Genomic DNA, 26,506 nt, shown 5'->3' on the forward strand with positions numbered 1-26,506 from the left:
TATTCATGGGATTAGGTTTTTAGGAGATTAGATTTTTATTTATTAATTGTTTGGCTTATCGTTAAATTTTTTTAATCTCTGATTGTAGGTATAAAGAGATCATCAACAATTTTGAGAATTGCTCCTTTTGATTTGAGGCAAACTTGAGAATTTTTTCTTATTTTGATGTAAATTTATATATATATCTTCTCTTTTTTTAATTTATTTATCCATTTTTTTATTTTGGGTTTGATTTAATTTTCTTGCATTTATTATGTATCATCATTCTTTCTATCTTGGATTCATTTTTCTCTTCTGATAATTTTTGTGTTTCTTTTTCAAGTGAATATTTTTTAATAAAAAATTAAATGAAACAAGTATGTTGCCTCCGAATTAAGTAGTATATAAAAATCAAAGATTGGTAACTTGACTTTTTATAGTGTTTTTTCTTAATTGATTTCTTTTTCTAACTAGTGAATTCATTCCAACAATACAAATACAGCATTTAATTGATTAGAACCTGAGGATTATGACAATTTAAATATAGATCATTAGGATGTTAATTGTTATATAGATACCTCAAGTTAAGTGGGTACTAAACAAAAGCATGATAATAGTCATTTAGTTTGTTCCATATTTTTCTTAATTTTGAATATTGTGAATTTTTTTCATGTATTTTCATTTAAACTTTTTTGAAAATTTTGTACTAATTGTTATTTAATCTTATTTTTTTAATTGGATTTTAGAAAAAAACTATTTAGAACTTTGAAAGCAACTAAAAAAAGTTATTAAATCTTAATTAGCTAGAAAGCACTACAAATATGTACCTAAAAGAGTAGTACTGCTATTTTAAAACTCTATAAGTCATGAAACCTAAAAACTCTTAAAAGAAAGCATATTTGTTAGCTTAATCAGTGATCGGTGTAAAAGAAATTACACAGAGAAATGTCTTCCTATATATAAACGTACTCTAGCACGCAAATATCTTATTTCTTTAGCATACGAAAAAAATATACGAATTCAATTGTTTATTTTACCTTTTTTTAGTTCATTTCAATATCTTTTTTTAAAATACTCCTTTTCTAAATTTTTCATACAGTATATTTAAAATTACAAGATTAAAGTATATTTTAATATATTTCACATGTCTATAATAATTAAAAGAAACATTAGAAAATATATGATGAATTATCATGTTCTTCACATTTTTTGTCTTAAAATTAATAATATAACGTACACACAGTAATTTGTTCTTTTGATATTCATTTATTGTTAATTAACTATACACATGTGCAAAGCACGTACACCTAAACTAGTATATATATATATATATATATATATGATAAAGTAGACCTTCACTGATAAATAGACATTCACTATATATGGTAATATATTTATAATAATTATTATCAAAAAGAAATAAAATTTCAAAAAAGAAACAATCCTCGTAGCATTAGAGTTTATTGCCGTGACTTGATAGATAATATTTATAGACTTTGTTGCCTCTCAATTTGTCTCTGTCTGATTTGGTGAAATACTTCCACATATATCAGGCTTGCTCTTTCTCAACTATGACTACGTGCTTTACAACTTCTCAAAATCATCTTAGCCAGGTAAGATTTCTAATCTTTTTACCAATACCTCGTTTATTGATTTGTCACATGGATTCATGAATGAAATTTTTTGCTCTAGCTGTTGGTATGAACTCCCTTCGTCTTAAGTTACTTGACATATTTGTTAAAAATTTATCGTCTCAAAATATTTGACATGTTTAAAATTTCAAGATATAATTAATTATTTTTTTCAACTTTTTTCTCTAGAAGAAGATTCATTAATTAGATCAGATCATATTAGCTAATTTTGACCTTTTATTAATTTCTCCTTTAAGTTTGTGCATAAGCAAACATGTAAGTAATTTGAGACGGTGAAAATAGATAACATCCAATCCCCAATATGAAAATCTCATTTGAATCTTGAACAAATTCTAGAATTAAGGTACTTGAGAGACTGACTACCTTTGACCTGCCCCCTCCCTTTTGATATAATTAAAGACATTACTTGGCAAACACTAGAATCTCATGGTTGATCTAGTTCATGATCTTGTCGTAGCCAAAACATACAGTTGGCTGTATTTTATTCAAAGAAAAAGTTGTATAGAATATCCTTGTAACCTAGTTCTATTTAGGTTTGTCAAAAACAGTTGCGAAGGATGAAATAATTGGCGAATCTTTGAGTATCTATTCGAAGAGCTTGTTTTGATTGATTTATTTACGTGTTTTTAAGTTAAAATATTTTTGTAATTTTTTGATAAAATAAAAAAGTGTTTTAGGCCCAAAAATTAAAAAAAAATCAAAAGTCATAAACGGATCCAAACAGGTTCTACGCAGGGTATGAACTCTGTACTCTTTTCAAATGTTTGTTCGGCTTATTGTTTGTTGATTGCATATTGGACATGGACTTTATTATTGATGAATTAAACAAATCGGATTTTACTTCAAAGAGCAGACTGATATGCGTAGAATTGATGATATTCAGATTACATATAAATGAGGTTTCGTTGAAGGAAATAAATTTTCAGAGATGATAAGGGGGAGGACGGTAGAGTGTTGGTGGAGGACAGCCACATCAAGAAGAGATGGCAGTCGTATTTTCATGGGCTCTTGAATGACGAAAGGGATAGAGCTATTGTGTTAGGGGAACTGGGGAGTGTCGGGATTTTAGTTATTGTAGACGTTTTAAGGTAGAAGAGGTTAGACAGGCTGTCCGCAGGATGCGATGAGGTAGGGTGACGGGGCCGGATGAGATACCGGTGGAGTTTTGGAAGTTCGTTGGAGAGGCTGGTGTAAGGTGGTTGACTGGATTGTTTAATGAAATCTTCAGGACGGCAAAGATGCCCGAGGCGTGGAGGTGGAGTACCATGGTCCCTCTCTATAAGAATAAGGGGGACATTCAGAGTTGCGATAACTATAGGGGGATTAAGTTATTGAGTCACTCGATGAAGATCTGGGAGAGAGTGGTCGAGGTGAGGCTGAGACGGATAGTGTCTATTTCGGAGAACCAGTTCGGATTTATGTCCGGCCGCTCGACGACGGAGGCAATCCACCTGGTACGGAGGTTGGTGGAGCAGTATAGGGAGAGGAAGAAGGATCTGCACATGGTGTTTATCGACCTGGAGAAGGCTTACGACAAAGTCCCCAGGGAGGTGCTTTGGAGATGCTTGGAGGTGAGTGGGGTACCACTGGCATATATCAGAGTAATTAAGGATATGTATGATGGAGCGAAAACCCAGGTGAGGACGGTGGGAGGAGACTCAGAGCATTTCACTGTCCTGACAGGATTGCATCAGGGATCTACTCTTAGTCCCTTTTTGTTTGCGTTGGTGATGGATGTGTTGACGCGGCGTATTCAAGGGGAGGTGCCGTGGTGTATGCTTTTTGCAGACGATGTAGTTCTGATAGATGAGACTCGAGGGGGTGTGAATGATAAATTAGAGGTATGGAGGCGAACTCTTGAGTCTAAAGGGTTCAGGGTGAGCAGAAGCAAGACAGAGTATGTGGAATGCAAGTTTAATGACGTGAGGCGGGAGAATGAGGTAGTAGTGAAGCTGGAAGCTCAGGAGGTATGTAAGAGGGATAAGTTCAAGTATCTTGGGTCCGTGATCCAGAGTAACGGTGAGATTGACGAGGATGTCTCGCACCGTATTGGGGCGGGATGGATGAAGTGGAAACTCGCGTCGGGGGTGCTGTGTGATAAGAAAGTGCCGCCCAAGCTTAAAGGCAAATTCTACAGGGTGGTAGTCCGTCCGGCCTTGTTGTATGGAGCGGAGTGTTGGCCAGTTAAGAACTCCCACATCCAAAAAATGAAGGTGGCAGAAATGCGGATATTGCGCTGGATGTGTGGACTGACTAGAGGGGATAGAGTTCGGAATGAGACTATCCGGGAGAAGGTTGGTGTGACTTCAGTGGAGTGCAAGATGCGGGAAGCACGATTGAGATGGTTCGGACACGTGAAGAGGAGGGGCATGGATGCCCCGGTCCGTAGGTGTGAGAGGCTAGCGTTGGATGGTTTTAGGCGGGGTAGGGGTAGGCCGAAGAAGTACTGGAGTGAGGTGATTAGGCGGGACATGGAACAGTTACAGCTCACCGAGGACATGACCCTAGATAGGAAGGTCTGGAGGACGCGAATTACGGCAGAGGATTAGGGCCAGTTCGGGTCGCTAGTGTAGGGAATTACTTGGTGGGGGTTTTATTCTTGTCATGATTCCGTGTTCCGTGTTCCATGTTGCATTACGAATCTGTGTGCTTTCCTCTGCTTTCCTCTGTTTTATATTACTTATGAGTGCCGTATTTATGTTATGTAATCTGCTTCTGTGCTGTACTATGTGTTTGTGTGGTATCTCGTGCCTTGAGCCGGGGGTCTATGGGAAACAACCTTTCTACTTCATCAGAGGTAGAGGTATGGACTGCGTACATCTTACCCCCCCAAACCCCACTAGGTGGGAATACACTGGGTTTGTTGTTGTTGTGTAAGTTAATACAAAATTGGTTTATATTATTACTAAATCGATATTTTTAGGGTCTAGTTATTGGTGTTGCATATCATTGTGGATCATTTGTTTTGCATTTGTTTCAGGGGGCTACAATGAGTAGCATCTGGGAGAAAATAATCATGAAATTTTTTGGAGAAGAGTACTGTAGAACTAATAACTCATTCCTTCCTGAAGAAATTATAGACAAGATATTGAGCCGCTTGCCAGTCAAGTCATTGCTGCGATTCAAATGTGTGTGCAAATACTGGAATTCCATTACTATTGATCCTCGTTTTATTAGCCTTCATTACAAACTTTCCCAACCAAGATTCATTTTCAAAAACCCAGAAGGAGGAAGACGTCCAGAGTTCTTTGTCGTGACTTCAGTTGCAGGTTTACTGCTTGAACGAAGTTACTATGATGGAAGAATCCGCATAAGGAACCCTGAAATGCACAAACTTCTCCATCTACCTGATCCATCAAGAGAAAGCATCTTTTTGTTTATTGATTTCACTGTCCTTTTCTCATCTGAGGACTACGACAACCCCGTTTTCAAGTTGGTTTATGTTCATATAGATGGTGATGAATTAGGCTATCAAGTTCTTGATCTTGGGAATTATAATGAAGCTAGATGTAGTTATTCTTGGCGAACAATTAAGGTACCTACTAACATGAGTGACATTAGTAGTACTGGTGAGATGCGCGAAATTCAGTTTCTTATTAGACGCGGAATTGGTTATTGTATTTGGGAAACAGGAGCTCCCGAGGATGCCGATATAAAAATTGATATTTTAGATGTCAAGAATGAGAGGTACATTGGCCGTACTACTTGTCCTCATCGAGGTTTTTTCTCGTTCCTAAACAGTGCTGATTATATTCTTTGGGGTGATCAAGAAAAACTTGCATTCGCTCGAGTAGTAAAAGACGACCATGCGTTTCATATCTTGGTGTTAGAAGATTATAAAAAGCAAAGATGGGCTGACAGAATATTTGTCATTAAGTTTTCGCCAGAGTTGTTGAAAATAACTACTGATCTACTGCTGCGTAGAGAAAATATACATTTGAAGTGGGCTAGTCAATTTGAGTTGGTCTTCCACTGGCAACGAGGACACCCAGTATGCAGCTATGACGCTGGTCCTGGGTGGAAGCGAGGACACTTATTATACATTTACGACGTCAATACTGGGGAGGTTACAACTGAACTTTACTGCCCAGCACCCGGGACTACTAATATCAAACCTTCCTTATTCACTTTAAAAGGAATGTCCACACAAAGCTAGGTTTGCCGCATTTGTTTATAATTCTCATTGTTTCAAGGCAGAAGGCACGGAAGACGATAAATATTGACTAGTTCGGGTTCCCTTCTAGTTTCCCTTTAGTTTTCAGTAAATTCCGATAAATTATTTAATTTCTTTGTTTTGGATAGATAATCTCTTCGATATGTTATGTTTATTCTGAAAAGTTGTTAGATAAATGTCTTCAATAGGTAGTTTTTTCTTAACTGTATGCTTAACTCTATGCTCGTAGGAAGTTTTTATCAAAGTAGAGTACAATATAAGGTTGTTCATGAGTTTCGTTTGGTGGTAAACTCCATGCTCGTGGAGGGAAGCTTATTTTTCTATAGAAATTGAACTTCAAAGTCTACGGCAAATCCAAAAGATCAAAGTCAAACATACACCTTATCTCGGTAGCAGGTACGAGTGAGCCACTAACCAAAAGTATCGCTTTAAAAGCAAGCAAAGTTCTCTATGTATCTGTTAAACGTTATTTGCATATGTGACGGTGTAAATTGATTGTGTAATCTTTACCACTTTCTTTATAGCTTTGTGTATCTATTTTATAAGAAATCTCCATTTTCACTCATCAGAAGTCTACAAATAACTTGTTCTTTACCAGTTCATTTTCTAATGTTCAAAAAGGTTTGAAGAGTTTTAATCAATTTCTGGTAGTCATTACAAGCACTAGTGCTGACATCAATTTTTCTCAAGAGAATCTAATTGAAGTATAGTCATGATTCAAGGAGGAGCAAATCCACATATCAACCTGTCATCGGATACACCAAAAAAGGTATTGTGAAGGGACTAAATGAGCATAAATCTAGTTATAACATCAAAACTTCAATACAGCTTCCACCCATCTGATATTTGATCTTCACATTTGTATCAACAAGAACATCTATGACCAGTACCAGTGAGACTTTTCCCCCAGTGTAAAGAAATGATCTAAACTTGATTGTGCAGCAGAAAACTCTTATCTGAACAATCAAGAGTGTTTGACACATAATAGAATGGATCCGCAAGTCATGTTGTATTACTAAAGTCCAAGCCGGCATATTGGATTTCTTTTGATGAGACCTAGATCCACCTGCAAAAATGATACAAGTGCAACTAGCTCAAGACCATTCACACGTAGCCAAGCTCGGGAGTTACAAAAACTCCAAGCCATATTCATGCAAATGGCCGTGTGTGAGTGTGTAATTAAGTCATCTAAGGGATTTTCCATGTTTTGAAGTGTGAAGAGGGGCTTTGAAGTGTAAGTTTATTACACTCTAAAAAAGTATAGTAACACTTTGTTTTATTACACTCCAAAGCCACCCAAGACCAAGGCTAGAATGGTCATTTTCCTTTCATTTTGGGGAGTACTATGTAGACAATAATAGCGCTATTTCTTGGACTTAGTTCATTATTGATATTTCACTACACAAGTCTTGTAATATTTTGAGAACTTCTCTCTCTTGTTTTTGAGAGTGAACCCAAAACTAGACAACAAAGTGTAGTAACACTTTTGTTGTTCTTTGGCTAGAAACTTGGGGTCTTGAGGTTCATGAGTTCCTCTTGATTCAAGTAAGAATTTGGTGTAAATATCTTTTAGTCTTAGGGTTCTTAGATTCTAAGATATTTTGAGTCAAATTACTATCCATCATTTTGTAATCTTGTTGTTTGTGTGTTGATATAGTGAAGCTGTGTGGGGCTCTTTCGATTCACTATAGTTATTGCAATCTTGTGTTATTTATCTATCTTGTTGAATATTGTTGTTGTTGCCTTAAAAACATAAAGAAGCTGAGTGGGGCTTTTGATTCTCTAGTTGATACAAGTGTGATCTCATAGATGGACCCTTTTTCTGTATGTCAAAGGCAACCGAGAGAAGGCCCGTGCTTAAGTGTGGGAGAAGCCAAAAACCACCCCTATGTGTGCACTAAAGGGGTGGCTTTGAAGCCTTATTCATTAAAAGGGCACCTTTGTCATTTTAAGTCTTTTGGGGAATGTAATATAAATAGAACCACTTAGGGTTTTATTCACTTAGTTGATTATTTTTAAGACTTGAAAACTTGTAACACTTAAAATTCTCTCTAGTCTTGTGAGAGTGAGTTCCAACCGAAACTAGGGTAGATACAAGTGTGGATTCACTTGTGTTTGCACATTGGCTTGAAATATTGGTGTTTAGAGGAGGTAAAAGCCCTCTTGTGTCAATGTAGAGTTAGGTTTGTGTCGTGGATAGTGTTAAGGGTCCAAGACTGTAATAATTCTTGGGTTCTTAAGATTGCCCCTTCATTTGGTCTAGCTATTTATCTTGTATCTTGTTGAATTCGTTGGTTCCTTGTTGATGTTAATGTACCCATAACTTTCTTGTTGTTGTAATCTTGTTGTTTATGTGTTGACATAGTGAAGCCGTGTGGGGCCTCTTCGATTCACCATAGTCCTTGTAATCTTGTATTCTCCATCTACTTTATTGAATATTGTTGTTGTTGTCTTGTAAACATAGAGAAGTCGAGTGGGGCCTTTGATTCTCTATTATTGTTGATCTTGTAGATCTCTTGAATCTGTGTTATGTGTTCGATCTTGTATCATTTGGTATCAGAGCTTGTGGTTGATTTTGTTCCAACAAAATCAATCTTGGGCTCGGTAGTTGAAAAATACAAAGGAGAAAAAAAATTGTTGAAATCTGAAAATTCCAGAACTAAAAAGAGAAATATGTCCATCTTGTTCTTGGCCGAGAAAATTGTGTTGTTGTCTTAGTCAAAATTGGTTGTAGATCTACAAAAGATTTTAATTGTTTAGTTTGTTTCTTGTGTTGGTTTCTTTCTCATCAACACAAAAGTGTCCAAATCTAAAGTTGAGCTTGTAATATTGACCATTGTTGTGGTGACTTGAAGTTGGCCATGTGTTGAACCTTGTTGTTGAAGATTGGTGGCCGATTGGTGTTGTTGTTGTTATGTTCTTGAAGATTTTTATTGTGTTCATCTTATTCTTCACCTAGTCTTATAACTTAAACTAAAAAAAGTGCAAACTTGATTTAAAAAGGTGAAGATAAAAGTTGTAAAGTTTGTTGGTGAGAAGACTCGAACCATCACTTCATAGACTTTTTCAACTACTATCCTTAAATCAAGGAGCCTTGTTTGGTGGAACTAGTACAAGTCAAGATCATCCTTTTTGAGAATTAACTTACAAAAGACTCAAAACTTATACTTTCCCTCCAAAACCAATTGTCTTTCATTCTAAATTGTGTAAAGGTTGAGAATTTCAAATTTGTGACTAAGTTGTATGGGCTCGAGACAAATTACATGCTGCCACATCACCACTTGCTACTGTTCACGCCAATAATTAAGCTCAAATTTAGATTTTTCTATTTTCTAATTGTTGATTCTTGGTTTCATTAGTTCTAGAACTAATTAACAAACTAGTAAACTCCTACTAGATTGTTAATTAGTCCTTTGCATCCCTTTGTTTGTGTCTACATTTCTTTTGTGCTTTTGTCATTTTTATAATCATAGTGCTTCTTGGTTCAAGTTTGAACATTACTTACTTGATTCATCTAACAAAGAATCGATTCCGACTAAGGAGTAGACTTAGTCTTCAACTCACCACAACTACAAGTTGACTTGCAAACATGTGTGACATCAAGTGTGACGCCACAACGTGAGTGAGAGAATAGTGAGGTTGTTTGAACTAACTTGCATTTTGTTTTGTAGGTTTTGTGTTGTATTGTTGTGTGTGACATAGTGGATTGATTTGGTGACTTTTTGGGTCGTAACTTGAAGGATTAATTCTGATACCATCAAAATGGAACCCGAGGCTTCAAATGCTCAAACAATGGATAGTAATGTCATCAATCTCATTTTGGCTCTCCTTGAAACTATGTCCCGAGATATGGCTAGGTTGAATGTGGGTCTTGAGAAACTAGATACGGATGTGGAATCAATGAGTGGGAGATTAGAGCGTGTGGAAAGTCAAAAGAGTTGACCATCTACCCCTCAACACATTTCCTCGACCACTACTCCTGAGGCCTTGCACCAAATGTTCTATCTACCGAGACAACCCTCCAATGTCACATACCGATTTCCACTATACTCTCTTACCCGATACCATGATAGGCAAATCCAACCACCACTTCACCAAGTCCAACAAGAAGGACTTGGAACCCAAATGCCACCCCACAACCCGAGCCCTCCAAACCAAACTCCACTTGGCCAAAGACCTTATTATCCACTATATCCAAACCCGGCACTACAATCTACACTTAACCTAAATAGACCTATCCAACATGAGGGGTATGGTCCATTTGATGATAGTTACATGAGAGGGGAAGAGGTACGATTTAGACATGTTGATCCAAGGGAGGTTCATGGCCGAGAAGAAAGAGTTGGTCATTGGAACCAACAAGGGAACCAAATCTGTGAAGTAGGACTAAATGCCATAAAAATAGGGCTTTCAATATTCAAGGGTGAGAGTGATTTTGAAGAGTTTCTTGCATAAGAATCCGCATATAAGAAGGTCTTCCAAGTCAATGATCTTACCGAGGAGAAGAAGACTTGTTATGCGATTGCTCACTTTAAGGGTTATGCTACTATATGGTGGGAGTATGTTAAGCGTTTTGGCAATGTGTTGGTAGAGGGGCATCCCCCTCCTTGGTTTTGGCTAAGGTACCTCATGAGACAAAGGTACCTACCCGAAACATATTATCAAGAGCTCTTTGCCAAGTTGTATAACTTGAGGCAAGGAAACAAAAGCATTGTGGCTTACTACAATGAATTCCAACAACTCATCTTGAAACTTGATCATAGAGAGGAACAAGTGAGTCATGATATCATACGATTCAAGGTGTAATTGAATATATATATTACTTCATGATTGACCTTACACAAGTTTGACACAATTGATGCCATTTTCAAAGCCGTCTTGGTGATTGAGAGAGAGATACGGGAAAGGGATGGCAGCAAGTTCAAGGGGAAATCACCCTCGGATTGGCACAAGGACAAGATTGACTCATCCAATGAGGATAAACTCGAGGCCGATCTGATCCAAGCCGAGACCAAGGCTTCTCAAAGGTATCTTCCGAGAAATGAAGGTAAATCGAATTCTACTTCTCGTCCTAAAGGATTTCAATATTTTAAATGTCAAGGGTGGGTGCACAAGGATAATTAGTGCCCAAACTAGAGAAATATAATCCTTTGGGAAGGAAAATTATATTACCTTGGTGAGGAGGTGGGGCTTGCATCGAATGAGTTTGATAAAAACTCTCAAGATGGAGAGCAAGAAGTCGAGGTAGAAATAAATAAAGGCATGGAAAATATTTGGCTGGTTGATGGAGAGTGTGTAGTACCCTTGTTTATGGAAAGGATAATCATGCTTAGTGGTGGTTTAGAAGATGAAATCTAGGGTGAGAATGATGAAGAGGGGGAGGAGCCGAGAGTTCAAGAAGTTGTATTTTCCCACAAAGACCCTTTGATGCTTACTAACCAAGATGCTATCACTTTGCCTAGCATTTATTCTTCTTATGTGTAGGTTAAGGACATCCAAGCCCAAAGAGCAAGATTGATGATCTCATGACACCCTTAGTTGAATATCCTAACCTTGGGAAGAGCCGAGAAAAGATTATTCGAAGAAGAGAGCTTGCGGGTGAAAACTGCTTTAGTTTGAGGTCAAACTCCTCTCAAGATGGAGAGGGTGATACAAGTGTGATCTTATAGATGGACCCTTTTTGTGTATGTCAAAGGTAACCGAGAGAAGGTCCGAGCTTAAGTGTGGGAGAAGCCAAAAACCACCCCTATGTGTGCACTAAAGGAGTGGCCTTGAAGCCTTATTCATTAAAAGGGCACATTTGTCATTTTAAGTCTTTTGGGGAATGTAATATAAATAGAACCACTTAGGGTTTTATTCACTTAGTTGATTATTTTTAAGACTTGAAAACTTGTAACACTTAAAGTTCTCTTTCTAGTCTTGTGAGAGTGAGTTCCAACCGAAACTAGGGTAGATACAAGTGTGGATTCACTTTTGTTTGCACATTGGCTTGAAACATTGGTGTTTAGAGGAGGTAAAGGCCCTCTTGTGTCAACGTAGAGTTAGGTTTGTGTCGTGGATAGTGTTAAGGGTCCAAGACTGTAACAATTATTGGGTTCTTAAGATTGCCCCTTCATTTGGTTTAGCTATTTATCTTGTATCTTGTTGAATCCATTGGTTCCATGTTGATGTTGATGTACCCGTAACTTTTTTGTTGTTGTAATATTATTGTTTATGTGTTGAAATAGTGAAGCCGTGTGGGGCCTCTTTGATTCACTATAGTCCTTGTAATCTTGTATTCTCCATCTACTTTATTGAATATTGTTGTTGTTGTCTCAAAAACATAGAGAAGCCGAGTGAGGCCTTTGATTCTCCATTGTTGTTGATCTTGTAGATCTCTTGAATCCGTGTTGTGTGTTCGATCTTGTATCACTAGTGATGTTCTTATTTTTCCCTTGATTCCTTGTTGTAAGTTTGATCTTGTATCCTTTGGTATCAAAATCAATCTTGGGCTTGGAAGTTGAAAAAATACAAAAAAAAAATTGTTGAAATCTGAAAATTCCAAACAAAAAAGAGAAATTTTTCCATCTTGTTCTCTGCTAAGAAAATTGTGTTGTGTTGTTGACTTGGCCGAGATTGGTGTTTTTGTGTTTAGATCTAGATGTTCTTTTGTTTTTCTAGTTTGTTTCTTGTGTTGATTTCTTTCTCATCAACACAAAAGGTGTATAAAGCTAAGTTGAGCTTAACATATTGATATTGCTATTGTGGACTTGAAGTGGTAGTATGATGAACTTGAAGTAGGCCGAATTGTCTATGGTTGTTGCTTGACGTTTAAAGTGGACTGTTGTTGGTGAATTGTGGTTGTGTTCTTAAAGTGTTGTTGTGGCGTTCATCTTGCTGTTCTCCTCATCTCATATCTTGACCACTATAAAGACTAAAATAGATCCAAAAAGGTTGCAAGACAAGGTTGTAAAGTTGTTTGTGAGAAGACTTGACAACATCACTTCCTTAATTTAACAACCATTTTTCCTTAAAACAAAGAGCCTTGTCTTGTGGGACTAGTAAAGTCAAGCCTCACATTTTTTGAGTTGAAAAACTTTGAAAAGTTATAAGACTTTATTTTCCCTCCAAAAGCAAAGTCATCCATTACAAAATTGTGAAGAATTAAGGCTTCAAGTTATTGAACAATGTGTATGGACCCGCGACCAATACATGCTGCCTCGTCACCTTAATCACTGTTCACGTCATTAATTAAGCTCAATTTGGATATTATAGTTTATAATTATTGATTCTTAATTTCTTCTAATTGACTCAAGAACAATTAGCAAGATAGTATATTCCTACTAGGTTGTCAATTAGTCCTTTGAAGCCTTGTATTTGTGTCATCGTTTGTTTGTATGCTTTTATGGTTTGAATACGTTGTAACTCCTTGACTCTAGTCCTACGAGAATTCTTTGAGTTTCAAACAAGAATCCACTCCGAAAAAGAGCATACTCGAACCTTAAGGATTCATGGGATACTAGGTAATCTACAATACTTGTGGAGCTCGAGTGTGAGTGATCCGAGAGAGTGTGAGTAAGGAGAGGTTTTAAACTAACTTGTTTGTTGCTTGTGTAGGTGATACCTTGACAATGGAGGGAACCACATCTCAAGCCGTGGATTCTAATGAAATGGAGAATATGAGGGTCACTCTTGAGGCTATGACCCAAACTCTTGAAAGGTTGAGTGCGGAAGTGGGAGCCATAAGGGGAGAAGTGACGACTATTAGTGGGAGGTTAGAACAAGTGGAGAGTCAAAGAAACTCTTAACCTTCTACTCCTCAACATGTTTTATCAAGTGGACATGATAGAAATTCCTCCGCCACCGTTACTCCCGAAACATGGCCACAATTGCCAAATCCTTTACTAGCTCCACTAAATGTCGCAAGCCAAACCACCCATAACCCCCTGACCCGAGACTCCAATAGAACAACCTATTCCCAAACTCCTCAAGTTCCGCAAGAGGGACTTGGGCATCCAATACCTCTACTAAATCCAAACCCTCACTTCCGAGATCCACTAAACTAAAGACCACCACCTCTACAAAATCCAATTCCTCCAAATCATGTCCCAAATGTCCAAAATCGTCCCGTCCACTTTGAGGAATATTGTAGAGAGGAGTATGAAGGGTATGGATCCTTTGACGATGCTTACATGAGAGAAGAGAATATGAGAGGGGGACATGTGGATCCAAGAAGATACCGAGGGTATGGAGAAAGGAGAAACCGACACCAAGAGAGAGAAGTAGGCATCAATACCATCAAATTGAGACTACCTATCTTCAAAGGTGAAAGTGACCCCGAGGTGTATCTTCATTGGGAGTCGACGTGTGATAAAGTGTTTCAAGTGAATGATATCTCAGAGGAAAAGAAAAGTTGTTACGCCACAGCTCACTTTGAAGGCTATGCTAACACATCGAGGGAATACGTCAAACGGTTTGGTAATGAGTTAATTGATGGACAACTACCACCATGATTTCGATTGAGGTATCTAATGAGGCAATGGTATCTTCCCGAAAGTTATCGTCATGAATTGCTTACTAGGTTGTACAATTTGCGACAAGGGAATCGAAGTGTGATGGCATATTATAATGAGTTTCAACAACTCATGTTGAAACTTGATCATCGTGGAGAACAAATTAGTCATGACATCATTGATACATTATATTCAGTCTCATGCAACATTTCTATTTATAACAACACAATCAATGTCATCTCATATGTAAATTCACTACTTATTAATTTTATATTTTCAATATCTAAATTCTAAATTTCTTTTCTATGCATGAGTAATTTTCACGAGATTATCATCTAATTTTAAACTAACAAACATTTGTTTTTATTTTATGTGTAGAAAAACAAACACTTTAAATAACCATAACAATAAGCTGAACAAGAAGAAAGTGCAGGGGCGGATCTACGATAGCTGGTGTGAATTTTTGAGAATTCACACCGGCTATCGTAAGACATATAATTAAATGAGAAAAAATATTAAAAGGTATAACTATTAAAAGGTGGGAACCAACAACTAAATTGATGGATGACTTGGTGGTAGCAAGGAATCCATAGCTATGTTTTTTTGGCGTTTTAATGCGGGTTCGAATCTTCGTAGATGCATTTTCTTTTTTATCTTCTTTTCAGCCTCTATTTTTAGAAGGCTATTCAACCTATACTTTTAAATCAGGTAAGTTTTTCTTTTTACCTTTTTAGCCGCTATTTTTAAAAGGTTAAACCTCTGATTTTTAAAAAGGTAAAGTCAAAGCTTTTTCCTTTTTTAATTATTTTTGATTAATATTCGTTTATTTTTAAATTTTAAAATAAAATAAAAAAAATTGAGTTTTTTAAGGTAAATCATTTTCCCTTTTTAATTCTAATAAACTACTCAATTTTCTTTTCTTTTTTTAGTTAAAACCTTTTTAAAATGTTATAAATAATATTAAATATAATTCCAACACAAAATTATTTTTCTCCTTAAGGCTAGAAACTTATTTTGGGTCATCTTCTAATTTTAAATTTTATGTAAGTACTCTTTTCCACAATTTCTTTTTTTATTTTTTCCTCTTATTTTCTTGTATATTTTTATTTTTTAATGTGTTTAATTTGATAATTATTAATATTTCGTTGTAGCTTATTATTTGTTAATTGTTAGATTATTTTTTAAATTTAAATAGGTTGAAATTGTGAAGTTAGATCAAGATGATTATGAAATTTTTCAAGCCTCAAATTACTCCAGATTCCCCTTCAGTAAGTTCTCCTTAACATGATAAAATTTTTGACAATGTCAATTCTTCTCAGCCATCTGATAAAGATAAAATATTAATTTACGTTTTCTTGAATCCGATCCTACTAAAAGAAAATAAATTTTGAAATATCCTCCAAATCAGTGTGATAGAGTAAGGAGAGATTACATTTAAAAAGGGTCGTGCAAATCTAGTGAGCATTTTATTTTTTCAATAATAGATTTTGGTGAAAAATCGCGTAATTTTAATCCTGATTGATTTGATACTTCAAATTCGGAATGGTTAGATTACAGTATTGAAAAAGATGCACCTTTTTTATTTATGTTATTACTTGTTTAAAAATGAGATTGATGGATATGAAAAAAAGACTCGGTGATTCTTTTACAATAGATGGCTTCAGAAGTTGGAATAAAGGGATAGAATGACTAAATAAGAATGTGAGTAATGTAAATAGTGTTTACAATCGGTGTTTCAAGATGATGCTTGATTTAAATAATCAAGCACAATCTTTATTAGCTGTTTTTGACAAGTAATCTGAGAAAACTAAAAGTGAATATCAAGTTCGTTTGAATGCTTCCATTGATGTTACAAGATATCTTTTGAAAGAAGGATTCCCTTTTCAAGGTCATGATAAGAGTGAAACTTCTTTAAGAAGAGGAAACTTTTTAGATCTTTTAAAGTGATAGGAAGGAAGATACGAAAAAAAATTGTGTTAGAAAATGCTCTACAAAGTGATATCATGATTTGTCCAACTACTCAAAAAGACATTGTTAATTCTTGTGCTAAAGAAACGTTGAAAGCAATTGTTGAAGACTTAAACGGAGATTACTTTGGAATATTAGTTGATGAGTCTAAGGATGTCTCTTATAAAAAAACAAAAGGCCCTTGTTTTGCGATATGTCAATAAAGAGGGTAAGCTTATTGAGCTACTTCCTAGTGTTGTTCATGTTAAAGATACATTTTCACGGTCACTGAAAGATACTATATGTTATTTTCTTTTAGAGAATAATTTGAGTTCATCTCATATTCGAGGACAAGGTTATGATGGAGCTAGTAACATGTAGGGAGAACTCAATGGTCTTAAAATTTTGATTATGAAAGATACTCCTTCGGTATATAGTGTATATTGCTTTGCTCATCAATTACAATTGACTCTTGTAGCTGTTGCAAAAAAGCATCATGAGGTAAATCAATTTTTTGATATTCTTGCTAAAGTTTTGAATGTTGTTGGAGGATCTTTTAAGCGCAGGGAGATGCTTAGAGAAGATCAAACAGAATAATTAGAATAATTATTGATGCTCAGTGAAGTTCATACAGGAAGTGGATTGAATCAAGAACTTGAACTTCAAAGGGCAGGAGATACTCTTTGGAGTTCTCATTTTAAAACTGTGCGTAACTTTATTAAATTATTCTCCTCAATTATTCATGTACTAGGAGTTCTTGCTAAGGAGGGTTCAAATTACCAAGAGAAATCACTGGCAAAGAGTTTAGTAGATGACATAAGATCTTATGAGTTTGTGTATATCTTGCATTTGATGTTAAAAGCGTTGGCAATTACACATGATTTTTATATGAATTTGCAAAGAAAATATCAAGATATCGTTACTGTGATGAACTTTGTTGGTTTGATCACAGAGAGACAGTTGCAATCTATGAGAGATTCTAAATGAAATTCTTTGGTAAAGAATGTTTTTTTATTTTGTGTCAAACATGATATTGTGATTCTCAGAATGAATAAGAATTATGCTCTTGGAAAGTCAAAGCGTAAGATTTCAAGTATCACATATTCTCATCATTTGTGTGTTAAAATTCTTAATGATATTATTGATTTGCAACTTGCTGAGCTTAACAGTCATTCTGACGATATTGATCTACTTCTTGGTATAGCTAGTTTGAGTCCAGGTAACTCTTTTCTAAATTATGATAAAAATAGGATTATAAAACTTGTTACCTATTATCAAGATGAGTTTAGTGCTTCCATGCTTAAGGATCTTAGTTTTGAGCTTGATAATTATATTGACAATGTACGACAAGGGAATAATGATTTCTCTAACTTGAAAAGACTTGGGGATCTTTCAGAGACATTGGTGAAAACAAATCTGCACAAGACTTAAAGACTCGCTTATTTGCTTGCGAAGTTGAGTTGATATTACCTATGGCGACTATAACATTGGAAAGAGCTTTCTCTTCGATGAAATATATTAAGAATGACCTGCGTAGCAGAATTGGTGATGATTTTTTGAATGATTGTTTAGTTTGTTATATAGAGGATGAGGTATTTGAAACTGTACCAAATGAAGCGATTATTGATTATTTTCAAAATATGATAAGTCGTCGAGTATAATTATAATGATAATGTTTTTAAATATATCATGTTTAATGGATTGTTGCTTTTAGGCAATATATTATTTGATTACTCACTTTTTTTACAAATTATTTTTGTATATTAATTTATTTTATTGCGAACCCATAAATTTAAAATTCTGAATCCGCCTATGAGAAAGCGATGTTTGTAATGGAAGCACATGACTCGAAAAATCTTATGTTTTTGTCAACCTTGCCAAAACTCTAGCACAAAATATCTTTAAAAATTTTACTGTGTACCAGTATGAGATGATCATTCATAGTCTATATATGAGATGATCATTCATAGTCATACAAATTTGTTTTAGAGTACAAATTTTAAGAGCCTTTTTTAAAAGAACTTCATGTCAAGTTCAATGCGGTCCATAATTAAGACGAAAAGGATGGGTCAAAAGAATAAACTATGCAAGATGTACATGAACTATATTTTGAGGGACCACGGCATCCAAAGCGTCTGTAGTCCAACGGTTAGGATAATTGTCTTTCAAGCAATAGACCTGGGTTCTCAACTCCCGGCAGACGCGCTTCTATTTTTGTGCTCTCAGTTTATTGTTATTAGGGGTCGTTTGGTTGGGAAAAAGTTATTCTGGGGTAACCTATACTATCACTATTTAAATTGTGGAATAAATAATCGCGGGAGTAAGTTATACCTCCAACCAAATGCGGTGTAAAATAATTTTGCATTTTATCTCGGGACTGTTGTACCTTATACCTTACACCAAATGACCACAGAGTATCTTCTTCATTTTGTTTTCCTTGTCTTTTCTTTACTATGATTAAAACTGAACATTGTCTATTCAAGTTCTCTTTCTTTAAATAGACAACACTTGGGGCTTTATTCAACCCAGCAAATCATTAGTTAAAACTATTACGCTTTGGATGTCAACTAATGGAAAGACAGAGAAAATCCTTTTCATATTTTTCTTCTACGTAACTCACGTGGAACGTTCTAACTTCTAATTACCTTTTGCTCAAGTGTAAAGATCTTACAATAATATTTCCTACTCAACCTGCCCAAATTGCCTTTGTAGTTCAACGCTTTGGCTCTCTCCATTATCTCTGTCGTTAGTCGCTTTTTCTTCTTAAAATTATGTTTGTTCGTGTAAATAACTGAAAGATACATTTAGGGTAAAATTAGGTAAGTATATATAACAAATTCAACTTATAGATATATACAATAATTAATAGGGAGAATACTCACAAAAATACCTGAAGTTTGATCGAATTACCAGTTGAGCATACTGAACTTTGCGGGATCCTATTACCCCCAGACATTTTTTTCCCGTATTTTAATTGCATATATTTGCCACTTGGCACATTGCGTGTTAGTCACGTGCATTGAGCGCGTGAACAGTGTTAAAAACGTTATAAAACTCTTTTTTTTGCCAAACAGTCCCTTAATTTTATAATTATTTAAAGTTTTGTATTTTTATTTATTTTTTCATTCTCTTTCTTCTTTCTTCTTTCTTCTTTCTTCTTTCTTTAACAATGGTTGCTCTATTGTTGAATTGAAATTGAATTTTCTCCATTTTTGAATTGAAATTAAATTCTTAAAGATTACGTTTCGAACTCGCTAATTGAAACTTAATGGAAGATTCGGAAGATTCAAACTCGGAAACTCGCTAATCGAATCTTCCGAGTTCTATTAATGGAAATTGAATCTTTCGAGTTTCATTAACGGAAAATTGAATAGCTTCATACATGTACAATTCGTATTTTTGTCTTCATACATGAAATTAAATTTTTTGACTCTTTCGAGTTCCATTAATGGAAATTGAATCTTCCATTGAGTTTTCAATTAGCGAGTTCCATTCAATTAGGAAATTTCATTGAATCTTTCATTAATGGAACTCGCAAATTGAATCTTTCGAGTTTCAATGGAAAATTAATGGAAGATTCCATTCAATAATTTGAGAAAACTTTCTTCATAAACTCAATGGAATTCAAAGTTTGAAACTTGAAATTGAATTTGAAAACTTTTGGAGTGATAAGAATGGACTTGAAATTTGAAATTGACTCAATGGAATCATTTGGAATCTTTAATATGGTTGTAATGGTGAAAAAATGTTGAAAATTGATAAAGCGGAGAAGAAGTTGTGCGTGTACTGCACCTCCTAGCGTAAAAACTAGGGATAACGTTTCAGAGAGGGATTAATTCCACTTTAAAAAAATCTGGGGGAATTAATTCCACTTAAAAAAGTATAGGGATAATAGGACCCAGCAAAGTTCAATATGTTCCATTGAAAATTTGGTTAACGCTCGGATATTTTCATTGATATTATCCCTAATTAATAATCTGTTTTATTTGATATGTTGTATATAATTATAATAAAGAAAAGATAATTTTTATTAATTGCATACAAAATTATAAAAAATAAACATAAAAAAAATTAAATAAGTTTAGTAAAACTTGAACTGATTGAATTATACCCCTTTTTTATGGCGAATACATTATGATCCGTCTAAATTTAACCTAACACAGCCATTTGACAATACCTAGAGGGAACCATATCAATAGGTAAAATAGTTGAAATAATAGGAGCAAAAAGTGAATTTGAACGAAATTAAGGGGTCAAAAGGGTAATAGTCATAGGGTTCCATTTCACATTCGAACACTATATAAAGCATCGCCGCACTTACAACGGTACTTGTCGGAAGCTTTACTTGCCAGAGTTAGCTAGGGTTTCAATTTTCTCTCCACTTCTTTTTCTCCTACTTTTTTTAATGTTTTTTTCTTTGTAATATATTTGATTTGTTGTTGTTGGTTTGATTGTAAGTGGTAAATGGCCTTCACAAACCCAAACAAGCTGAGTCAATTCAAGTGCTTATTTGATTCATGGGAGCCCTAAATTAAACTATATAGAGGTTTCGCTGATAAAGTCTTTTCTCTATTTATTTTCAAGCAGGCATGATCTGCGACCTTGCAGTTATCTAGAGCTTCCATTCTTGCACCAAATTTACCTAAAGCATCTTCGACCATGTTCTGCTTCTTATAGCAATGATGAACCAATATAGATCTCAACTTGTTTAACAACAACATGCATTCATGAAGTAAGGGGTTATATAGAAGATTTCCTTGTTTAAGCATTAATATAACCTCTTTTGAATCAATGTTAATCTTAATGGGCAACAATTGATGTTCCAAGACCAGTTTAAGATGCTTTATAAGAGCTAAAAGTTTCATTAAATTATTCGTGGCATGAGGGAAGTGCTGGAAGAAACCCACCACCCAATCCCCATTAGAATTCTTGACAATCCCTCCAGTCCCTCCATTACCATAGTTTCCTAAGCTGAAACCGTCAGTATTGAGCTTAAAGGAGCTTCTGGGGGAGGGGCATCCAAGAGAGAGGGATAGAAATACGAGCTGGGGGGTGGTGGGTATGATTAAGGTGGGAGAATTCAGCAGCTTCAGTATAATTTTGGGTAAAGAAAGAAAGAGAAGAGTTATTTTCAAATAGGTTAGTTTTCCTAGTTCTCCAAATGATCCATAGGCAGAATGGGAGAAGACTAGACCGAGTGATGGAATTGTTATAATTGAAATTTTGAAGAAGTTTCCAAGTGTTAACCCAGTTAGAAGGCTTAAAGGAGGAAAAGGTAATAGAGATGCCACCCTCATACTAATGAAGAAGGTTCACCCAGAGAGGAGAGGCATGACCACAGTCAAAAATGAGGTGGTTATTATCTTTTCTATTGGGTGGGTACAGTTGGGACAAGAGGGGGAAATATTGATACCTTTATGAGCTAGGATGGCTCTAGTAGGAAGGCTATTATGCTAAATGAGACAAAGGAAAAACTTGAGTTTATTGGGAACTTTGGATTTTCAGATCCAGCTCTAGTGAGAGTGCCCTAGTGAAACAGCGGATCTCTTAGTCTCCGCTTAGTCAACAAGTGTTGGTAATGAAGATCCATTATCAGTGAGGAGCCAACGAGGAGAGTTAGAGTGGATGGTAGGTCAGGCAGGAAGGTGTTCCTAATCCTGACTTCCAAACACTACAAGAAAATGGTTAAATTGTGACGAAATATTTGAGACGGAACACTTCTATCACAATTTATGACAGAATTTTGATGAATTTATGATGGATTATTTTTGCATAAATATAAAAATTTTAATTTTTTTATTTTCACATAAATATTCAAAGAGTAACAAATTTGTGATAAATTTTTGACAGATTTAAATATAATTTTTATAACAGATATATTTTCGTCACAAATTAAAGCTGATGAGAAAAAATAACAACTTTCTGTCACAAATCCGTGACTAAATTTGTGAAAGATTGAGTATTTCATCACAATAATTTTTTTGAAAAAATGTAACTAATGTAATAAAAATTTGTGACGAATTTATTCTGTCACAGCAAAAAATTTAAAAAAAAATATTTGTGACGGATTTATTTCCGTCAACACTATAAAAAATGGTTAAATTGTGACGGAATATTTGTGACGAAACATTTCCGTCACAATTTGTGACAGAATTTTGATGAATTTATGATGGATTATTTTTGCATAAATATAAAAAATTTAATTTTTTTATTTTCACATAAATATTCAAAGAGTAACAGATTTGTGACAATTTTTTGAAAGATTTAAATATAATTTTTGAGACAGACATATTTTTGTCACAAATTAAAGTTGATAAGAAAAATAATAACTTTCTGTCACAAATGCGTGCCTAAATTTATGACAGATTAAGCATTCCATCACAACAAATATTTTTGAAAAAATAATTAATGTAATAAAAATTTGTGACGAATTTATTCCAACACAACAAAAATTAAAATAAAAAAACCATATACATATTTTCGGAAAAATAGATTAGGGCTCATTTTGTTCACTCATTTTCTCTCACTAAGCCGCCTCTCACTCTCTAGCTTTCTCTCTCTACAACTTATTTGACCAGACGAAATCAGGTAAGGATTTAATTTGTATTTACTTTTTATCTATATTTTCTACTCTATGATTTGTATTTAATTTGGTTCCAGTTTGGGTCTATTTGGTTCCAAATGGAAAATCATCAAACACTTCACCTTTTTGTCATATTTTTTTTAAATGTCAGCTGACATTCGATCTTTGATGTGTTAATTGGATTGGTGAATGTGTTATTCGTTAGCTAAATGCTAATTTTTTAGGTAACTTGAGTTCTTTTTAATGTAATTTTAGTAGATCTGTGATTTTGTGGATGTAATTCATTTCTACATAGTTTATCCCTTCTGCATTTGCGATCTGTTTGTTTTTTCGCTCTGTGCACTACAACATTTTAGGTGTTATTCCTCAAAGGATTGCTCATGACATAGGGATTACTTTTTTGAATTTTGTTCAAAGAAAAGAAGAGTTAATATAGAGAAAAAAAGTAGAAAAAATTTAAGAAAATGTAAATAGAAAGTGATGTTATGGTGTCAAAGTTTAGGAGAATTTGTGTGTTTTGTGGGAGTAGTCAAGGGAAGAAAAATCGTTATCAAGCTGTTGCTATTGAGCTAGGCAAAGAATTGGCCTCAAGAAATATTGATTTGGTCTATGAAGGAGGTAGCATAGGCCTAATGGCTTTGATTTCAAAAATAGTTCATGATGGTGGTAGGCATGTTATTGGAGTTATTCCCAAGACACTCATGCCTAGAGAGTTAACTGGTGAAACAGTAGGAGAAGTGAAGGCAGTTGCAGATATGTATCAAAGAAAAATAGAAATGGCTTGGCACTCTAATGTTTTTATTACTTTACCAGGTGGTTATGGCACACTTGAGGAGCTACTTGAATTAATTACTTGGGCACAGCTTGGCATCCACAATAAGCCGGTAGGATTGTAGAATGTGGATGTATATTACAATTCATTATTGTTTTTTATTGAAAAAGTTGTGGAGGAAGGCTTCATCAGTCCCAATGCACGGCAAATCATCGTATCTGCGCCAATAACAACAGAGCTTGTCGAGAAACTGGAGGAATATGTTCTTTGTCATGAAAAAGTTACTTCGAATTTGAACTGGGAGACGGAGCAGCAGCTTAGCTACCCTCAAGCACAAGAAATTATGCGGTGATTAAAAAAAGGGGATTTGCAAGCATATAATTTCACTAGAGGAATATGTTCCTTATCATGAAAAAGTTGCTTCTATGCTTGCTGGCTTCTCGATTATGTTTGTAACTTATTTTTGATATTAAGCATGTAACGATAAATTTATTATTAAAAAAGAAGTATGTATCACGGTCATGACCTGAACTAGGACCTGTCCGTGACGGACGTCCCAAACCATGAAGGCCCGAAACGCCCTTCTCTATCTGGTAATCATTCACAACATTCATATAAATAAAGAAGATTGCGGAAAGATAATCTGCTACGGAAAAATGGTCGAATCCGGATTTAACATAAGCATGGAAATTGAAATTTAATGATATCTAAATAACATCTGACTCAGTCTACGAAATCTCTACTACATGAAAAGCTGACACTTTCTAAAAACTGGGAAAAGGCCCCCAGTAGACCAAAGTGGCAATAAGTAACAATATCTGAAAGAGACAGGCCTTCTAGAATAGAGAAGGCTCACCACTGCACAATCTGATCAGCTTTTTAAATTATCTACGGCTTATCTGGACCCTTAGACTGAGCCTCGAAAACTGGGAGGAAGGGGGTCAGTACAATTGTACTGGTATGCTGAGCAAATCCAAAAATAGCAATTTATGTTCAACATATATGAAAGCAAGGTAAAACAGTTCACAACCATATAATATAGTAAGAAATTGCATGGGCATTTTAAAAGACTCTGTAAAAATCATCATGTCTCTGAGAAATCTATATTACATCTGCGCTAGGTGGTGTACCCTACAATTCTGAAAAATCCATGAGCTATATGGAAACTGCCATTAACTCGAAGCGAAGCCCACAACCCAAGTGTGCCGCAAGGGTCAGAGTCTCTGAATCTACTATGCCACACGTCCATCGCCAGCGTACAATAATAATCTATCCGCATCGACAAATACGGTTTTAGGCTAAGAGTTACTTGAACTCGCGCTTTCTTTGGGTAACCACCTAACCCTCTTTAATCCCTTTTTTAAAACTCAATCAAAACATGCAAATCTCTGAAAACATAATCTGCAACATACTCTGAAAACATAATCTGCTATGGCATAAATACATATGGTATCGTCATACCATTGACTTGCAAGTCATATCTTTGAGCCATTATTAATCTGTCATAAATCTCTATTTTCAAACACCAGTTTGGGACCACTTTTCAATAATTCAATTCAAAGAGACTCTTTCTCAAACCTCATGTAAATACATGCAATTCTTTCTTTCAAAACACATGAACACATTTATGTCAAGAAACACCCTCTCAACAATTTCAAGTCATATACAAATGCTATAATGTTCCAAAGACATCTTCTAAATCACAAAACCATAATCTTTAATTTAATACAAGAGAGGGAGTTCATAATTTATGCTCTCAACCATCTTAAATCTCAAATTCCATACATATAGATATACACATAAATCAATTTAGGGGATAAGACCACAAGGTCAAAACTAGTAACAATAAAGCATTCGAACTATGTAATTTAGAACGTAGATTCCGAAACCCTTTTGAAATTCATGCATAAGAATCTTAAAGTCATGCTTTAATGGTTTTAAGCCCATGTAGTTTTTAGGATAAACCCCACGAACCTCTATTTTGGAAATCAATGGATGCCTCTTGAAGTCTACGACGCGAGGATTCCAAATCTCCAATTATCTTCTAAAATCCACGGTTAAATCTTGATTTATTTGGATTACCAATATGGAACCCTCGAGAGTGTTCTTGATGATTTATGGTGCAAAAATGAATAATGTGCTTATTTGGGGTAAAAATCTCATGTTTAAGCTAAATAGGGTGTGGGAAATACCCAAAACACCCTTAATGAGACGGAACTAAAATGCTGAAATTTCCAGGTATGTGTTGCAGACCATGCGTCGCATACTATTTCCCACTGCAGCGGAGCATGACACCCTTAGTGAGACGGAACTAAAATGCTGAAATTTTCAGGTATGTGCTGCAGACCATGTGTCGCATACTATTTCCCACCGCAGTGGAGCATGCGACGCATGCTATATCGCATGCTTCCACCATGCGTTGGAGCATGCGACGCATGCATATCGCATAATGCCACTATTTTGGGCATCCAAACATGCTCTAAACGACGTCCAAAATTTCCGAAACTCGCCCAATATGTACTACGACCTTGCCCCATTGTAATGCAATAAGAAAATCTAAAATTGGACGTTGGGAAGATCAAAAGAAAAATCCCCAAAGATCAAGAGTACACTGCTCCTCCCTAGACGTAGTGGTATGGACTGCGTACACTCTACCGTCCCCAGACCCGACCATGTGGGAATACACTGCTAAGAGCTAAAACATGCACGACTTCTACGGGGCATTACAATCACTTTTTATCTCTCTCTTTCTTTCTCTCTCTGTCTCTCAATTTATATATATATATATATATATATATATATATATATATATATATATTATGCAATAATATGTTATTATTTTTCGTAAACATGCATATTCACAATTATTTTACAAAATACATTATCTATTATTATTAAAATAACAGC

General features: G+C 35.2%; 2 protein-coding genes, 1 non-coding gene and 1 pseudogene across 3 annotated transcripts in view; 3 read left to right on the plus strand and 1 right to left on the minus strand.

Annotated features, from left to right (window-relative positions):
* Nucleotides 1-1,468: 1,468 nt before the first annotated feature.
* On the plus strand, nucleotides 1,469-5,977 carry LOC107840451 (putative F-box protein At1g47790). Its single transcript, XM_016684319.2, has 2 exons — nucleotides 1,469-1,592; nucleotides 4,612-5,977. The coding sequence occupies exons 1-2, from the start codon at nucleotides 1,551-1,553 to the stop codon at nucleotides 5,785-5,787; spliced, it is 1,218 nt and encodes a 405-aa protein (XP_016539805.1). The 5' UTR covers nucleotides 1,469-1,550; the 3' UTR covers nucleotides 5,788-5,977.
* Nucleotides 5,978-6,518: 541 nt separating this feature from the next.
* Nucleotides 6,519-26,506, minus strand: part of LOC107840453 — a 44,652-nt gene continuing 24,664 nt past the window's right edge. Inside the window, exon 2 of the mRNA XM_016684320.2 lies at nucleotides 6,519-6,871. Within this exon, the coding sequence (XP_016539806.1) occupies nucleotides 6,609-6,871 (263 nt within the window). The 3' untranslated portion in view covers nucleotides 6,519-6,608. The remainder of the gene's footprint in view (nucleotides 6,872-26,506) is intronic.
* On the plus strand, nucleotides 18,376-18,449 carry TRNAE-UUC. The gene has a single exon. It is a non-coding gene; the product is annotated as a tRNA-Glu (tRNA).
* Nucleotides 23,292-25,109, plus strand: LOC107840452 (annotated as a pseudogene).

The sequence above is a fragment of the Capsicum annuum genome, chromosome 8 (genome assembly GCF_002878395.1).
Source record: "Capsicum annuum cultivar UCD-10X-F1 chromosome 8, UCD10Xv1.1, whole genome shotgun sequence".
In the NCBI taxonomy this organism is placed as follows: Eukaryota; Viridiplantae; Streptophyta; class Magnoliopsida; order Solanales; family Solanaceae; genus Capsicum; species Capsicum annuum.

Coding starts and splice junctions, on each gene's coding strand:
- LOC107840451 (XM_016684319.2), top strand. CDS start 1,551: ATGACTACGTGCTTTACAACTTCTCAAAATCATCTTAGCCAG. Junction 1,593..4,611: donor CTCAAAATCATCTTAGCCAG/GTAAGATTTCTA, acceptor CATTTGTTTCAG/GGGGCTACAATGAGTAGCAT.